The sequence below is a fragment of the Labeo rohita genome, chromosome 14, assembly GCF_022985175.1.
Source record: "Labeo rohita strain BAU-BD-2019 chromosome 14, IGBB_LRoh.1.0, whole genome shotgun sequence".
NCBI classification, from domain to species: domain Eukaryota; kingdom Metazoa; phylum Chordata; class Actinopteri; order Cypriniformes; family Cyprinidae; genus Labeo; species Labeo rohita.
In genome coordinates, this window is record NC_066882.1 from 27,915,365 (window position 1) to 27,927,796 (window position 12,432).

Below are 12,432 nucleotides of genomic sequence, written 5' to 3' on the forward strand. Positions count from 1 at the left end.
TACTTCCCTAACACATCTACTGCTTACACAAACGTTGATCACACTACAAATAAGACACAACTATAATGCTATAAGAAACAGAAAAGATTCATTCATTGTCTACCTGGGTCTTTAGTCTATGATTAGCTCACATCACCTCTTATCTGACAAGTTTTCGGGTTCAAGTCATTCGTTCATCACCATAAGATAAACGAACAACACGAAGAATTGAAACAGGTGAACTAATTTCAGTACAGAACCTAACAGGATGTTGCGCATGCGCGACTGAACGAATCACTCCCTGAGACGACTCATTGTTCCATTCAAATTAAAGAATCGTTCAAAAACAACCCATCACTAATTTGTAGCATCGTGGATGCGCATCCCAGAGCCTGTGCTACACAAGCTTTTGTGCTTAAAAAGTATACAGATTTTTCAAAAACAATGACAGATTGTTTCTCTAGATAAGACCCTTCTTCCTTGGCTGGGTTCATTTAGAGCCCTTTGAATCTGCATTAAAACTACATTTTGGAAGTTCAAAATCAGGGCACCAATGATGTCCATTATATGAAGAAAAATGCTGAAATGCTTTCCTCAAAAACCATAATTTCTTCACGACATGAAAGACATGAACATCTTGGATGACAAGGGGGTGAGTACATTATTTGTAAATTGTTGTTCTGGAAGTGGACTTCTCCTTTAATTGTTTGTTAATAGTAAGAAGTGCACCTTAAAAATAAAGCGTAACCAAAGTACAAAAGTAAACACACCATATTTCAATTAGCAAATGATCTTAGAATACACTGATGAACTTCGAGGTCCATCTATTTTTATTGCCTCCGATGTCAATAAAACAAGAACTGCTACAACTGTAGGTAATGACAATCATCTTTTATTTCTGAATCAAGAAGAGGACACTGACCTGATGAGCTCTACGGTTTCTGAATACATTGTGTATGGTGACTTGGCCTCTAACGGGTCTCGTTCCATGGCGTTGCCGCATTCGATGAACGAGAGCGCACCGTCGGCGTAATTCACAGCTTTGCCGAACTTGTCCATCTGTGAAGCATTATTGGCGTTAGAGGTTGAGATAATTCCACCCAAAAAAAAAACAGACTGAGGTAATATTCAAAGCTCGTAAAGTCATATAGAAAAGCAGATATCATCAGAGGAGAAAATAAAGCCATTAGGCTGAGGTAATTCTCTTATGAAGCAACGCGAGTCAGAAGATGTAATGCAAGAGTGCAGATTTACGGCCACCGGACTGGCATATATTTCCAACTTCATGACAAGTTTATGAATCAGAACAGTTTATTTTGTGTGGTAAAGCAGTACAAAGTGCTTTTCTCTACATTTAGGGATTATGTTTTTCATCCTGACTTATCGGCACAGGCTCGTAAAGGCTAACTTTAACTCTCGTGTCTCGTTTCTCAAACGCAAACGAATCAATAGCACTAAACAACATTACGCCTGCCTCCGAAGACCCAACGGCATCCAACTCGGCAGACAAGCACAAACAATAAGAGCATATCTCATCTCCATAGGAGCGTAAAATAGATTTACTGACCACTTGCCTCCGCCGGCACCTCAGGAGCCGAGTCCATTCGTTTTCAAGTGAGTCCTTCAATACGAGGCGCGCGGACGCCTGGGATTCATTACACGCCTGCCACTACGCTCGTGTAACGCTGGCAATCAATTGCCTTTACTTTGTATTCATGACTAGGCCTATACATCGTCATAGCGATTTATGACAGAGAGGATGTAACTTGCGATAATGGACAATGTCTCCAGAGATAATTGCCTGGATCCAATTATTGAGGGTCTGGGGGTCTGTTTTGTAAATCTCTAACAAAGCTCCCGCTTTATGGATGCTAAGGGCAGACACAAGGGCTTTCGCGCGCCTAGATTGGGAAGTCTTCAATTATAAAAGGTCTGCCGAGAGAGCTTTTTCTCAGCTTGCTAATGGCTCTCTGTAGCGGACGGGTTATGTGTCCGTGTAGTTAAGAGCAGTGTGACAGGAATTCTTCATCTACTTATGCTGAGTGCTAACTTCCCTTTGGAAAGAAAAATCGCTAAAGATCGCACTAATATCAGTGTTTCTCCTAGGCTGCGCTGAGATTGGATGAGAAGTAAATGGAGTCTCTGGCTTGCCAGGTTTTTCTCCTCAGTACAAGATGTCATCATTTCACATATGTCTCCACTAGAGTTTCAGAAGAGATCTCAATGTTACCCACAGTGCTCAGGTGCCAAGATATCAAATTTAGGATCTCTACGCCTTCTGATCAATGAATTACCAAGACTATCCAGTCATTTAATTATTACTTTTATAATGCTTCGATTTGATTCACAAAGACTAATTTTAGCCTAATAAATATCTGAGAGCTAAACAAAGGTATAAAAACCTATTTTTGTCAATTTCCCTTGATTTTTTAAATATAATAATAATAATAATAATTATAATAATAATTTACAGGTTCCAATAACAATAGGAAATAAATTCTGCAATCAGAAGTCAGAATAACCTCTTATCACAAAAATGACAACGATCTAGTTTTTCTTTAGTTTATAATAATAATAATGATAATAATAATAATAATAATAATAATAATAATAATTTACAGATTCCAATAACAATGGGAAATAAATTCTGCAATCAGAAATCAGAATAACCTCTTATCACAAAAATGACAGCTATCTAGTTTTTCTTTAGTTTATAATAATAATAATAATAAGAAGAAGAAGAAGAAGAAGAAGAAGAGGAAGAAGAAGAAACAGAAGAATAATAACTGTTAGTCACATTGTTTCTACTTAGTTATGTACACTAGGATTTGATTTGATTAAATTGATTAATTTTTATTTGCCCCCATTTTAAATAGTTGTACTATTTTTGTTGTTGATTTATTTATTTATTTATTTTAGTACAAGTTTTTATTATTTTTATTTTATTTTAGTAAATGTTTACTTTTTCTTGGTTTTAGTTTTAATTAGCAATAATAACTGTGATTCAGTAACAATTATTGTTAATATTTATTTATTTATTTACTTGTTTGTTTGGTTTTTTAATTAAAAGTTTTTATTTTATTTTAATTTATTTTAATATTTTAGTGAATGTTTACTTTTTGTTAGTTTCAGTTAACTATAATAAATGATTCCGTAACAATTATTGTTAATATTTATTTGTTTGTTTGTTTTAGTTTTTACTTGTTGTTTTTTTAAGTACATCAAATTTTTATTTTATTTTATTTTATTTTAAATTCTATAACAATTATTGTTTTGTTCTGGCACATAGACGTATTATGAATGGACTTACCAAAGCATCTGCCTTCTGCTTCAACTTTTAATATTTGTTTGTTGGTTTATTTATTTATTGTAAGTGAATGTTTACTTCTGTAACGCCAAGCCAGCAGAGGGAGCCCTCACCCCAGTACTGCTTGCATGCTCCCTCTGCTGCTTCTATTGTTACTTCCTGTTTGTCACTATTTAAGGACTCACCATGTGCTCACTTCTTTGTATTGCCAGTTCACCTGCCTTACCGAGCGTTTGTTATATTTCCCTGTTGGATTACCTGTTGCTATCTTGCTTTGTTTACGGATTACCCCTATTGGATTGTTTGCTGTTTCTGGACTGACTTTACGGTATTTGACCCACTGCCTGCTTTATCTCTCTGCTGCCTGGATTACGTTTATGTGTTGTACGTTTTGGACTGCCTTTCCGGTTATTGACCCTCTGCCTGTTTCATCGTGTATGTTTGCTGTTGTTTATAATAAACTTCTGCAATTGGATTCTACACCGCCTCAGCGTCCTCACGTTACAGAATACTTCGCCCACCCCCGAATCCAGCGGAAGTTACGACATACACAACCAAAATCATGAACCCAGCCGTATCTCGTCTCATCTGCCTTCGTCAAGGCGACCGGGCCATAGAGGAATATGTTGAGGAGTTTTGTGGACTATGTCACCTAGTTGGCTTTAATGATGTGGCTCTAAAAGACTTTTTTCGTTTTGGGTTGAACGAGCCCCTTAGTTCAAGTCTGCCAGGGGGGAAAATTTGTTGGTCACTGGAGGAATATATCGATCATGCCCTACTCCTAAGCGGATCACCATACACTGTTGGGATTGCGGACGAGGGACCCCGCAATCCCGCAGTAACCACCACACCACAGCCTGTTCAAGCCACATCCGCAAAGCCAAAGCCTGCTCACGCCATGCCTGCCGCTCCAGGGCCTACTCACGCCATGCCTGCCGCTCCAGGGCCTGCTCACGCCATGCCTGCCGCTCCAGGGCCTGCTCACGCCATGCTTGCCGCCACGCCAGAGTCTGCACGCAAGATGGCTGCCGCCACGCCAGAGTCTGCACGCAAGATGGCTGCTGCCACGCCAGAGTCTGCACGCAAGATGGCTGCCGCCACGCCAGAGTCTGCACGCAAGATGGCTGCCGCCACGCCAGAGTCTGCACGCAAGATGGCTGCCGCCACGCCAGAGTTTGCTCACAAGATGACCACCGTCCCAGAGCCAATCTACAAGATGGTTGCCTTCCCCAAGCCAGTTCACAAGATGGCTGCCATCCCAGAGCCTCTCCACAAGATAACCGCTGTCTCCAAGCCACGCCTCATGATGGCACACGTACTGGACTCACCCCTAATGGCTGTATGGGCAGCTAAAATGACAGCTACTGTTCCTGAACCAAGTCAAGCTGCAGAACCAAGTCAAGCCACAGTCGCTGCTCCAGGGTCAAAAGCTTCCGAGTCCAGTCGAGTTCCAGGGTCAAGTCAGGTTTCCAAGTCCAGTCAGGCTTCCAAGTCAAGTCGAGTTCCAGGGTCAAGTCAAGTTTCCAAGTCCAGTCAGGCTTCCAAGTCAAGTCCAGTTCCAGGGTCAAGTCCAGCTACAGCGTCCGGCCAAGCTACAGCGTCCGGCCAAGCTACAGCGTCCGGCCAAGCTACAGAGCCCGGTCAAGCTTCAGAGCCCGGTCAAGCTTCAGAGCCCGGTCAAGCTTCAGAGCCCGGTCAAGCTTCAGAGCCCGGTCAAGCTTCAGAGCCCGGTCAAGCAACAGAGTCAAGTCAAGCAACAGAGTCAAGTCAAGCAACAGAGTCAAGTCAAGCAACAGAGTCAAGTCAAGCAACAGAGTCAAGTCAAGCAACAGAGTCAAGTCAAGCAACAGAGTCAAGTCAAGCCAACGCTGCTGTTCCCCATGAACCAAGCCAAGTCACAGCTGTATTCCACGAACCAAGCCAAGATACAGCTGTTATTCCCCATGAGTCAAGCCAAGTTACAGCTGTTCTCCACGAGTCGAGCCAAGTCACAGCTGTGGTTCCCCACGAGTCGAGCCAAGTCACAGCTGTGGTTCCCCACGAGTCGAGCCAAGTCACAGCTGTGGTTCCCCACGAGTCGAGCCAAGTCACAGCTGTGGTTCCCCACGAGTCGAGCCAAGTCACAGCTGTGGTTCCCCACGAGTCAAGCAAGGCCACAGCTGTTCTCCACGAGTCAAGCCGAGTCACAGCTGTGCCCCACGAGTCAAGCCGAGTCACAGCTGTGCCCCACGAGTCAAGCCACGTCACAGCTGTGCCCCACGAGTCAAGCCACGTCACAGCTGTGCCCCACGAGTCAAGCCACGTCACAGCTGCCCCACGAGTCAAGCCACGTCACAGCTGTGCCCCACGAGTCAAGCCACGTCACAGCTGTGCCCCACGAGTCAAGCCACGTCACAGCTGTTCTCCACGAGTCAAGTCAAGACACAGCTGTTACTCTCCACGAACCAAGCCAAGTCACAGCTGTGCCCCACGAGTCAAGCCAAGTCACAGCTGTGCCCCACGAGTCAAGCCAAGTCACAGCTGTGCCCCCCCGAGCCAAGCCATGTCGTTCCTGAGCCAAGCCATGTCGTTCCTGAGCCAAGCCATGTCGTTCCTGAGCCAAGCCATGTCGTTCCTGAGCCAAGCCATGTCGTTCCTGAGTCAATCCACGTTACAGCAAATCTTCACAAGCCAAGTCAAGTTGCTGCTATTGTCCCTGAGCCAAGTCACGTCACAGTTAACCTTCAGAAGCTAGGTCAAGTCACAGCTGGACTGCACAAGCCAGGTCAAGTCACCGCCGTTCTTCCCAAGTCAAGTCAAGTCTTGGCCACGGCAGGCCTCTGCAGGTCAAGAGTCAAGGCAAGAAACTGTTGTCCCAAGCCACGCAGAGCCCACGCTCCCAAGCCACGCAGAGCCCACGCTCCCAAGCCACGCAGAGCCCACGCTCCCAAGCCACGCAGAGCCCACGCTCCCAAGCCACGCAGAGCCCACGCTCCCAAGCCACGCAGAGCCTACATTCACAAGCCACAAGCCCATAACATCCACACCCTCAAGGTCACCAGACATCCCACTATCTACTGTGCTGCCTGTAATGGCCGTAGCCATTTTCAGTGTTCCAGAGGCCTCGCCGGTCCGGTCCACGAGTCTACGCCAGAGGTCTCTTCTGTCAAGGAGTCTGCGCCCATGCCCCCAGAAGTGGCAGCTCCGGCTGCAGAACCTCTCAAAGGGGCGGCGTTTCCCCACGGACTCTCTGCCCGTCCTGTCACGGCCATAAAGGCCATTCATGACTTCCCAGCCTCACCTGCCCAAGCATCTGCGCCCATGCCCCCGGAGGTGTCAGCGCATGCTGTGGATCCTCCTATGGGGGCGGCGTCCCAAGATGAACTCTCTGCTTGTCATGCCACGGCCAAAGAAATCATTCATGAACCCACCATTCTGCTATGGATGTCACTAATCCCACTGTGGATATCTCTGCTTCTGTCTGTTCTGCCTGCCCTGCAATGGCTACCTGCTATGCCTGCTCTGCCTGCCTCGCCATGGCTCCCTGTTATGCCTGCCCTGCCTGCCTCGCCATGGCTTCCTGCTCTGCCTGTTCTGCCTGCCCCACCATGGTCCCCTATTCTGCCATTGCTCCACGGCCCTAGTCCTCAAGTTCTACACGGTCTGCTACTGCTCCATGGCCCAGGCCCCCCAGTACTTCACAGTCTGCTACTGCTCCACGGCCCTGGTCCTCCAAAGTTTCACTGTCTGTCATTGCTTCACGGCCCAGGTCCTCCAGTGCTTCACTGTCTGCCACTGCTCCATGGTCCAGGTCCTCCAGTGCTTCACTGTCTGTCCCTGCTCCCTGATCCAGGCCCACCTGCTCTACATGGACCTGGCCCTCCATCCCACCCCCTGCTTTGCCTCTGTTCCCCCACCCATCTGGACTGTTGTTTGAGCGCCAGGAGTCGCTCCTAGGGGGGGGATTCTGTAACGCCAAGCCAGCAGAGGGAGCCCTCACCCCAGTACTGCTTGCATGCTCCCTCTGCTGCTTCTATTGTTACTTCCTGTTTGTCACTATTTAAGGACTCACCATGTGCTCACTTCTTTGCGAAGTATTGCCAGTTCACCTGCCTTACCGAGCGTTTGTTATATTTCCCTGTTGGATTACCTGTTGCTATCTTGCTTTGTTTATGGACTACTGAGTTTACGGATTACCCCTATTGGATTGTTTGCTGTTTCTGGACTGACTTTACGGTATTTGACCCACTGCCTGCTTTATCTCTCTGCTGCCTGGATTACGTTTATGTGTTGTACGTTTTGGACTGCCTTTCCGGTTATTGACCCTCTGCCTGTTTCATCGTGTATGTTTGCTGTTGTTTATAATAAACTTCTGCAATTGGATTCTACACCGCCTCAGCGTCCTCACGTTACAACTTTGTGGTTTTAGTTTTAGTTTTAGTTAGCTATAATAACTGTGACTCAGTAACATTATTGTTAATATTTGTTTGTTTCTTTGTTTTTTTTTTTTTAAGTACATCAGGATATTATTTTATTTTAATTTATTTTATTTTTCAGTGAATGTTTACTTTTTCATGATTTTAGTTTTAGTTTCAGTTAGCTATAATAACTGTGATTCAGTAACAATAATTGTTTTGTTCTGGTACATAGACATATTATGAATGCACTTACCAAAGCATCTGCCTTGTGCTTCAACTTCTTGGCTTCCTGCATGTAGTAATCTGCATTGTGAACACTGTAATGATACAAAGTGTGATTAAGATCTGCTAGTTTTTCACACACATTCCACTGTGTGCTTTAACATGAACCTGAAATATGCAGAGCTACTATATGGTTAAAAGACATGTAATACTACACAGTCAGTTATTAACCACATCAATCACATTGTTACATTACACTTATACTGTTACATACGTGTTATTAAATGTGAGTTTAGGTCTCCTGGGCTCCATGTGCTCCATGGACAGGCCTGAAGGGTTTGACCACAGGTCTGTGTCCGACTGGCCATTGCCATGAAAACCGCCGGATGGTTTGCTGTGACTGTCTTCCTCCTGGAAAAGCATAAGAACATTAAAATGATAATTAGCCTTTAACAGCTTGAGTAATGCATAACGGATCCATTCACTCTCAGTCTGTTCTGCAACTACTCAGTGTTTTCATTTTTAGGACCATTTAGTTGGATTGATTTTAGACAATTGGCACATGGGAGCCATTCTCTTGCCTTTAAGGCTATTTTGAAACCTTTCCAAGAAGGTAATTAGTTTAGCAAAAACACAGGAAATGTGGTGAAGACCTCAAGCAAGGGGGGGAGGGGGAAAACAAAACTATCTATCCATCCATCCATTCATGCATCCACCCATCCATCCATCCATCCATCTGTCTGTCTGTCTGTGACTTACAGTGCTGGTCTTGGAATGGGAGAAGGATTTGTTGTCTCCTTTGCGGTGTTTGTGTGATGAGGACGATGATGAAGAGGTGGAGGCAGGTATTGTGCGGGTGGAGGGAAGGCTGTTTGGGACAGTGGACGTGTTTCCCTCCTGACTGATGGAGCTGCATTCACTGCTCCTCCGCGGGCGGCCCACCGGCTCATCGGACAGCGGCGACAGCAGAGGCGGTAACAGCTTATCCTCCCGCTTGCGAGGTTGTTTCTTCAACGAACTTGGCAGAAAAGACAGAAAACATGTCAAAGATCTCTCTTTGTGCACTTGCAAGCCACTTTAAGGCTTAGTGCAGCTCAGTAAATTTGAGGTGTTTACAGTATATAGAGTCAAAGACATATAGAGCCATATTTGGTAGTGTTTTAAACACTACTAAGGGATACTGGAAAAAAAGTGTGTCTTTATGTAAACACAGTCAGATGTACATGACGTGAATGTAAACTGACGGTACTAAACATTGTACGCTGTAAAAAATGGCCGTGAAGTTAGCGGTAAAAGACTGTAAAAATGCTACAGTAAAATCCTTTAAAAAAAAAATCCTTTTTTTTGAGCATAAATCTAACAATATTTGTTGGAATTGCGAGAAAAAAAATCAGAATTGTGAGATAAAAACTTTGCCACTTTTTTTCTCCGAATTTTGTGATGTAAACTTCCAGTTGTGAATAATGAAGTCAGAATTGCGAGATATAGTCATATTTCAGACTTTTTTTTTGTGAATTGTGAAAAAAATTTAATTTGGAGAAAAAAGTCAGAACTGCGAGATAAAAACTCACAATTCTGACTTTTTTCTCAGAATTGCGTGATAAAACTAAAAAAAAAAAAAAAAAGATACAAACTCGTATTTGGAAGAAAAAAGTCAGGATTGCAAGATAAAATCTTGTGCAATTCTTTATTTTTTCTCAGAATTATGAGATATAAACACCCAACTGCAAGTTATAAACGACTTAATAACGTGCAATTACATGTTATAAAGTCAGAATTGTGAGATATAAACTCATAATTTTGAGAAAAAATGTCACAATTGCAAGTTTATATCACACATTTCTGACATAATTTCTAAGAATTGCGAGTTTGTGTCTGACAATTCTGATTTTATAACTCACAATTGCAAGTTTAAATCTCACAATTCTGAGAAAAAAAAAAAAATTGAATTGCTAATATCACTATCTCTATGTCACAACACATGCATTAAGCATCAGAACAAAAATAATAAATAACTAAAATTACATTTCTTTAAAATTACAACAATACAAAATGCAGTTTCATGGCCAGTAATATAGAAATTTACTATATACAGAATACAGAAATATTTATGGTATAACAATTTTCTCTATTTATTTGCCACTGATGCTGCCTTAGTTCAAGCCTTCAGCAAGTCCTGGTAAATTCAGCATGAAGAAATGGACAAAACAACATGCAAGAATTGATTCTGTCCATTATTGTGTTTCCTGGAATCTGTGAATCTATAGTGACCGTCTGAGCGAAACGTTCTCAGCTCAACATTTAATGTTGCATCTCAGCACAAACTAAACCCTAATTAAAGAGTAAAGCTTCTTTCTGCACTTCAAAGGAGCTATTTTACACAGGGTGTAATTTTGTTGAAAATATGATACTATATTCTGCTCCCTCTCTTATTATTTGCACCCATCGGGATAGTAGGGTCATTTGAGATCAAATGGTTTTGTTCCTCTCGTTTCTTTTTCTAGAACAATATGGGAGAGACATAAGGTAAAGTACAGATGAGATTGGAAGTGGTGGCACCTGCATGTGCTCTGATATAAACTTGGCTAAATTCATTTGCATAAGTGCTTACATGTCTAAACTTAGCCTGAGCGCTAAATAAAGAAGCTCCACCGAGACAGAATGTCCTAGACAGCAGCATATTTTTGCCTTGGTTTATTAGGCTGAAAATACGCCATAAAACACGAGTCTCATCAGTTAACAACACTAAATAAAAAGCCTTCTTTACTTTTCTAATTCAATTAAAAGGGTGAATGCGGTGAATGAGCTGATTTAAAACACACTGAGCAGGTGATAACAGTAAATAGCCCAGGGTGCTAAACACTTCCAGTAATAGGTGTTAGCAGTAGCTAATAATTTAACGTAGCGCTGCTGATCGTATCATGAAGATCCGCTGCCGTTAGTCGTGTCGCAGTGCGGTGGGCACTCAGGCGGACAGGACGAGCACATGACCCCTGTCACGTGTGTGTCTTTGACGGGCTGTAGCCTGGCCTGACACTAATTGAATATCTAAAATTAGCGGTAGCCGTTGTGCTGGTGTCAGTGTTAAATTACTGTAATGCAGTGGGACAAAGCAGGCAGGCGCTCGAAAGGGTGACCTGATGCTCCCCCTGCATATCCCAGCATTCTCTCGGAGGACATAACACAGGGTGAGCTACTTAGCTGAGCTGGCAAATCTCTGTGCTGAGTGTTTTTATGCATATGTGGCAAAAACATCAGGGGACACTGGTAGCATATGCTAAAGAAAAGTAAAGCATCGTGAGCTCTTTATATGCAGGTTTTTAACTGAAGAAACAAACAGATTGAACAAAATCCAACAAGAATCTTTATTATCTATTAAAAAGCACTAAATGCATTGGGAAAAAATTTAAATGGCTAGTCACTGGTCATGCTTACAAGACGAATGAGTGATAATGTGGGCACCACGCCGTGAGTCACTACAGAATACTTACTCTTTTGTGCTGGAGACCTTGTGGTTGTGTATGGGCGAGATACAAGGAGGAAGCAGCAGTGCGTCTTTGTCCATCCGAAGCTTTTTGCCTCCACTCATCACGTCACAGTGCTCAGACTGCAGAGAGATGGAAGTTAATTACCACCATCCAGAATTTAACATGTTATTTAGCTTGGCAGGATGAAGGACGAGTTGAAACATCTACATTAAGACTCCAGAAAACCCATCTTTTATAATCAAAGACTGTGTAGAATCAGTATCACCTAAAAACACGGTTGAAACAGGATAACACTGAAATCTTAAATGGTACTGTTCACTTGAACACATTATAAATACACTTAAGATTTGATCATTTTGGCTAATGTTTCTGGTATGTTGTATGTTTGGCAACAATTCTTTTAACCATAAGCGATGCAGTGCATAGCTTTTTATTTCGCAAGCAACCATGTTAAAAGACATAATCAGGTGTAATTAAACGAGCATTAGAAATCATTTTCATACATGAACTGGTCACCATAGGGTCCTGAGCTTAAACCTATTAAAAGGATGAGCTGGAGTCGACTTTACAGAGTGGTTAGACTCTCCTAATAATAACAAGATCTTGGCAACAGTTAATGCAACTCTTGACAAAAAATAAAGAGGTTGCGTTAACGCGAAAATTATCCATCATTGACGGAACTTTTTTATCAGTGACGGAAAAATCTGAAGGCCGTCCTTCACTTTGACAGATTACACTGAGGGTGCTTTATTGCAAATCGTAGCTGTAATTCACACCCCTCTCCAGTTGGCAGTTGGTGCGTTCCAGTGTGGCAGCAGAGCATAGGATACAGAACAAAAACGAAACTGTCACGCATCTTTTGCTCTGCGTTTGATTAAGCACTGGCGAGTAGCCAGTTTTACAGCGATCTATCACGCCACATTAAGGAGTGCCAAAACGGTATTTATTGCTTGAATTTAAAATCTGAGACTTTGTTTCATATCAAAAGTAACAAAGCACAAAGCTCAGCCTAATGCGATTTATTGGATGGGAGGCGCAC

The 12,432-nt window shown here is 43.0% G+C and overlaps 1 protein-coding gene across 1 annotated transcript in view; it reads right to left on the reverse strand.

Annotated features, from left to right (window-relative positions):
- aff2 (AF4/FMR2 family, member 2) overlaps positions 1-12,432 on the reverse strand; it is a 276,300-nt gene that overhangs the window by 19,358 nt on the left and 244,510 nt on the right. Inside the window, exons 12-16 of the mRNA XM_051128381.1 lie at positions 11,397-11,512; positions 8,665-8,923; positions 8,180-8,316; positions 7,937-8,000; positions 902-1,038 (exon numbers count right to left, since the gene is read on the reverse strand). Of these exons, the coding sequence (XP_050984338.1) occupies positions 902-1,038; positions 7,937-8,000; positions 8,180-8,316; positions 8,665-8,923; positions 11,397-11,512 (713 nt within the window). The remainder of the gene's footprint in view (positions 1-901; positions 1,039-7,936; positions 8,001-8,179; positions 8,317-8,664; positions 8,924-11,396; positions 11,513-12,432) is intronic.